Below are 5,934 nucleotides of genomic sequence, written 5' to 3' on the forward strand. Positions count from 1 at the left end.
GGGGCTTGGTGGTGGTGGTGGTAGCAACAGACAGCATCGAGCGCCAGGCGGTCTAGGGATGGACAGAAGGGATCCTCCGAGCATGCATGCACGCGCGTGTGCTCCCCTCCCTCTCATCCTCCGAGGTGTGATGTTGGCCCGCAAAAAGTGAATAGGTGCGTATGTGGGTGGAAATCAACTCCGGGTATCGGTTACTGAACTAGATGGGAAGGGAGGGAAGGGGGGGAGGAGACTTGGACAGACATGTATGGCATGCAGGGAGGCACGACGGAAGGAGGAGGGGGGGCGCTCAGAGCGAGAACCACTGCCTCTTCGCGTGAAGCCTCCTGTGCGCGGTGGTTGCAGCTACTTTCACCTGTGGCTCGGGCTCGGGCGATTTCTTGACGAGCACGCCCTCCTCAGGGGAGGGAAGCAAAGCGCGTCTCCTGCGCCTGCTCGAGCGCTTCTGGCATGACGGGGCAGGGTTGCCGTTGTCGTTGCTGGTAGAAACAGAAGCAGCGGATGCAGAAGAAGCGGAGGCAGAGGCAGAGGAAGAAGCGCCTGCGGCGAGGTTGGCGGGGGCGGGGCTTGCACCGGTGTTCCCACCTGAGTTTGCGTTGTTCGAGCCTGAGCCGTTGTTTGAGTTGGATTTGTTCGAGCCCGAGTTGTTGTTGTTGGAGCCAGAATTGTTGGAACCGGAGTTGCCTGCGGGAGCACTCGGAGCGCCAGCAAAGATATCGTTCTGCGCGCCTGAAAAGAAGAATCGCAAAAACGCCAAGTCAGCCTCTTACAATCCGAAATAATAAAAAAATCATTAAAAACAAACCATCAGCGAAACCCAGCTTGGCGTTGTATGCTGGAGACTTGAAGCTGCCTGAAAGGTCGTATCCACTGACAGCGATGTTGTTGCCCTCGTTCTGGTTCCAGTAAATCATCTGCTTCGAGCCCTTGACGCAGGCACCTGGGTTGCCCTCGCACCACACGGGTGGCTGTGGGGGTGCAATGGGCGTAGTGCTCTTTGCGCCGGTGACTTTGCACTTGAATGGCTGGTGGTACATGTTCGGCTGGCCGCAGCCGTTCGGGACCCATCCCCACTGTGGAAAGAGTTAGACGAAAAATGTGAAGTTTGAATAGAAGTCGGCTTACAGCGCAGATGCAGCCTCCTTCAGGGCAGGCGGGCAAGTTGGCCGGGACATCGTAGCTGATAACGCGCTTCCAGGGTGTGCTGTGGGGGATTTTATTGATAAGCGTCATTGATTTATTTGCAAGGAATGAAAACCACTCACTTATAACGAACAGTGAACACTGCAAGGTTCTGGGGAGTTACTGCCTTGATGTCAGACTAGAAAGTATTTGCAAAGTGAGCGCTAGATATGATTTTGAACGAGAGTTGGGGACTTGCGTTGTACGAGATTGCGAATGCGGTTCCGGCCGCCATAGACTGATTCTGGGCATGCACTGCACAAAAATGAATCAGCAAAAACGCCAAGAAACGAGGGCCGCTCACTGTTTGGGGACGTGATGCATGAAGGGACATTCTGTGAGGCACAGTGGGTTAATTAATCAGTTGCTAGGAATATGGGAAAGACACGCACATAGTCCTCGGGGTATGTCGCACCGTCTGGCCATTCTGAGGTGTCGCGCCCGTTGTACGCCAGCGTGGTCTTTGCGCGGTTGGAGGCGATCTCGACGGTGAAGCTTCCACCAGCAGGACTGAAGTCGGGGTTTAGACGACGGAAATCAAAAATACAGGTGTGTTGGGACTCACAGCTCGAGGAAGTCCCCGTCTGCAGGAGGATATAGGTCACACTAAGATTGTTTCGCAAGTTTCAGAGAATACTAGGTTAACAATTGCACCAAAAACACACGTTGTTGATATGATGGACTGCAGAGTGTTGTTTAATGAGATGAACATAGCACAACGGCAAGGCACGTACACCACCAATCCTTAAAGTTGAGCTGGTATAGAGGTGAGACAATCGCATAGGAATTCAAATCTTGCGCAGCTTGCGGACCCTATAGAAAGAATTTTGAATTGGAATGTAGATTCTTCAGCGCTTCTGAACATCTTAAGAAGAGGACTGCAACGCACATTCAAACAGTACATTCCTTTGTGGAAAGCTGCAAGATGGGCGTTGGCGCCGCTTAGCCACAAGGCCGCTGTGAGAAGGTTGACTTGAACTTGTTGAGCCGCGTTGAAAAAGAGTGTGGTTGGCCTTGAAGAAAGAGAGTGTGTGGTTTGGCGTAAACCGAGCGGGATAGTACAAGCGTAGGTACAGGAAAGGGGAAGGAGTCGTCTGTCCAAGTCGTTGGAGTGAAAAGTTGACAGTCTAGTTTATAAGCTAATCAGGAAATGAGCGGATGGATGATACCCTGCGTTCATCTTGGATTCATCTTGACCCCTCGTCGATTTTTCGGCAAAAAACCTGATTCCGGGCTCAGACGGGGCGGGGTTGCCGTTGTTGTTGCTGGTGGACACAGAAGATAGATTACTATTTATGATGTGCAGATGTTGCTTTTTCTGGCGAGTTTTTTCTCGGTAAAATGTCGAGATCTATTAATAGGCCAAAAAAAGAGCGTAGTCCATGCATTCCAACACCTTCAATTTATCGTACTAGCAGAGGTTAGCCCCGCCCGAAGGCCAGAATGGGGCGTAACCGGTCTATCTACAGGGAAATCACTCACCGGCGAAAATCTGTCAAGGTCACGGGACAAACATCCTACCACAACGACGGGTCATACGTGTTCTTCCCGGGTTGACAATAGGCCCGCCTACGTCGTGTTAGAGGGTTCAAGGGCCCCGCGCGGGTCCACTTCAGAGGTGTCCAACAATAATCGCTAGAGCATACCCCTGCGTCAAAGCTCCCCGGACGCCATTATGTTGTGTCAGAGCATAGCGGGGTGACTCGAGGGTGCTGAACGGAAATTAGGGTGAGTCCTGCTCGCCGGGTCAAAGCAACGATGTGTCGTGTTTGTCTAACGCCATACTGGTGCTGGGTGAGGAGTAGGCTGTATCCAGTTCGGCAGACAGCAATACATCTCCAGTTGGGTGGGTGCATAGCACTGCCTCCAAAGAGGCTGGACAACATTGGATGAAGGAGGAGATGCGCGTCTTGCCGGACAGCAATACATGGATAAGAGTTGGGTAGATCCTACTCGCCGGAAGACGATACGTTGCGTTGGGGCATATGTTGGTGGCACATAAAGTCGACACGAGCAAAGGGGAGAATTGAGCTCGCCGGAAGGCGATACGTTGCGTTGGGGCATACGTTGGTTGCACATGAAGTCGAGACGAGCAAAGGGGAGGGTCCAGCTCACCGGAAGGCGATACATGGCGTCGGCGCATAGCTGGATACGTAGTGGGTTAAATCCTGCTTGCCGGAAGACGATGCTTCGCGTTGGAGCATCCGCTGGTTGCACATAGAGTCAAAACAAGCAAAGAGGAGGGCCCAGCTCGCCGGACGGCAATACATAGCGTCAGAGCGTAGTTGGACAAGGAGTGTGGTGGATCCTGCTCGCCGGAAGACGTTGCATTGCGTTGAAGCATCCGTTGGTTGCACATGGAGTCGATACGAGTAAAGGGGAGGGTCCAGCTCGCCGGACAGCGATATATCGTGTCGGGGCATTATTTGGTGTCCTTGGGACAAGCAAAGCGGGTGGGTTTAGCTCGCCGGACGACGATATGTTGCCTCAGAGCATCTTTAGGCATGCTGGCACTAGCGAGTCGCGGGAAAGAAATATATCGCGTCGGAGTAATCTGAGTTATGGAAAACAGTTAAGCACATGTCTAGCACTGTGAACAGCAATACACTTACCAATACCACAGCCCTTTATTCTCAAGGCGAGAATCAATGCATAGCTTCAAGGCAAAACTGATACAAAGTCAGTACATGTTTTCAACACTATATCCAATGTCACATACCTCTTGGTTACCATGCATTCCTTTACCAGCATTCGTCGGACACCCGAATCTCAAATTTGATTCTGCACACATTGTCAGTACTTATAAGTCTTTGAAGCGTATAAAACTTACAAGGTTGAAACCAGAATACATCGCCCGAGAGACCTAGGTTGATACTAGAGCATGGCATAGACAGAGTGCGATGCCAAGGAGGGTGCATGACGATGAGGAACGTCCACGACAAGGAGGGTGCACAACAATGGGTGCATGACGAGGAGGGTACGCAAAAAGAAAGGTGTGCAACGAGGGAGGTAACGACGAGGACGGGTACACGTCGACGTACATCCAGCATTAGGGCATAATGCACGGCTGGTGTTCATGAAATTCCAGTCCCTCTTTATACTCTTTTTTTACCAAGTTTTCAAGGTCACGTTGTATTTTCGCTGGCACATCACCTCATTTCTGTAGCTTCATCAATTACACTAGTCTTCGCTTCACTCCAACTTCGTTTACGAAGTGTAAAATTTATTTATTGGAATGCCATAATTTGACTCTTAGGAGTCCGGGAATATGAGTGATTCCACTTCCCTGTTTGCTCTCCAACTTGAATTCCAAGGCAGAAGATCCTGCTACAAATGTCCGAAAACTGTCCACATCCACAAATTACATTCCATGCTCGAGCACTGGAACAGCCGCTTTCGATCCTCGTAAACTCGTATCATTGTGCTAGACCCGGAGATCCACTTACGCGTAGAAGGCCGTAGTTTTGTTGAACGTTGCTTCACAACATTACGTGCATTTACATCCAACATAACGTCCTGCACCGCTGGCACAACACGCGCACACGGCATGCAGGTATTCTGAATTCGACGCGACGCATCTCATCCACAACGCCAGAAAGCAAAAAGACCCTGAACGCCCCTAAACGCGAATTGACTCCGAAAATAACAAAGTCACTTGAACTCGACGCGACGCGTCGGACGCGTGTCAGGGCAGCTGAGCTGTTTAATCTAATGACGCACATTTTCGTAACAAGCGCTGCTTCCTTTGAAACCCGCTTTTGGAATAGTCGCGCTAGCGCCCGATCCGTGTCATCGCGATTCCGGATTCACGATCCTTGATTCAAGCCTAAATTTAAATCTGGGCAGACCAACATCCAGGCCCACATTTACATAAATGCTTGCTGGAGAGCTTTCTACTACGTCTGGGGGTCATTTTTGATGTAGCGACTGTAATTGAAGGTGTTTTCATGGGAGTTAAATATAACTCTGGCTTGTTTTCAATGTAAATATAACTAAATCTCAAGGTATACTCTACAGAAATTGTTTGTGGGAATACCGGTAAGTCAGGTTGCATCTGCATACTCGCTGACTATCTGTAGCACTGTAGAGGTTTGATATACGTGCTTATATTAACATTCATTTCACTCTGCGGCCAAAAATCCGTCTCTGAACGGATATTTAAATAACTCATGCAGGGGTCACCCGAGCCCCTGTCCCGCTCTTGAATGTAAATTTAAAGTCTAACTGCAGGCCTATGACATGCTTTACCTCAACAAGGCTAGTGCCTCGGCTGCTCGGAGCCATCACAATGTTCAGCGGAGACTCTGAAGTTTCGGAGGATTGAGAAAAATACAATGACGTGGCATTCAAATTCACAGTAGTTTGACCTCCATAAGACGTCTGTGAGCTGAATAGTGTACCATAGAGTGTGAATAGAAGACAATATGATAAAATCCACTTGTAACTAACAGAATAAATTGAAATCTCTTGTGAATTTTCAAGTACTCGTCCTAAAATCGACTGCACGCAATTTCATCCGCAGAATATAGATTACAACAAGCCCACAGGCAGGGTATGGTGTACCAGTACTGATATATTACCTAGAATAGTCCAAAATCACTCACAGGAAGCAATGGCATTTGTTTGACATATAAACCAATGACATTCTCCTCCTCCCCCGATACGTCAATTTACGTCGTTTTAGTCGTTTCCATTCTATCCGTACCTTATTATAGATTAGCCTAGCACCCTTTGGCTCGCGAATAACGTTGT

The 5,934-nt window shown here is 49.6% G+C and overlaps 1 protein-coding gene across 1 annotated transcript; it reads right to left on the reverse strand.

Annotated features, from left to right (window-relative positions):
• Window positions 1-289: 289 nt before the first annotated feature.
• JR316_0003009 (uncharacterized protein) lies at window positions 290-2,086 on the reverse strand (the record flags this gene model as incomplete). The annotated part of the gene is made up of 9 exons (XM_047888790.1): window positions 290-729; window positions 806-1,073; window positions 1,126-1,204; window positions 1,266-1,321; window positions 1,575-1,692; window positions 1,748-1,788; window positions 1,848-1,864; window positions 1,917-1,995; window positions 2,072-2,086. The coding sequence occupies 9 exons, from the start codon at window positions 2,084-2,086 to the stop codon at window positions 290-292; spliced, it is 1,113 nt and encodes a 370-aa protein (XP_047751164.1).
• Window positions 2,087-5,934: the final 3,848 nt, after the last annotated feature.

Source organism: Psilocybe cubensis, chromosome 3 (assembly GCF_017499595.1).
Source record: "Psilocybe cubensis strain MGC-MH-2018 chromosome 3, whole genome shotgun sequence".
In the NCBI taxonomy this organism is placed as follows: domain Eukaryota; kingdom Fungi; phylum Basidiomycota; class Agaricomycetes; order Agaricales; family Agrocybaceae; genus Psilocybe; species Psilocybe cubensis.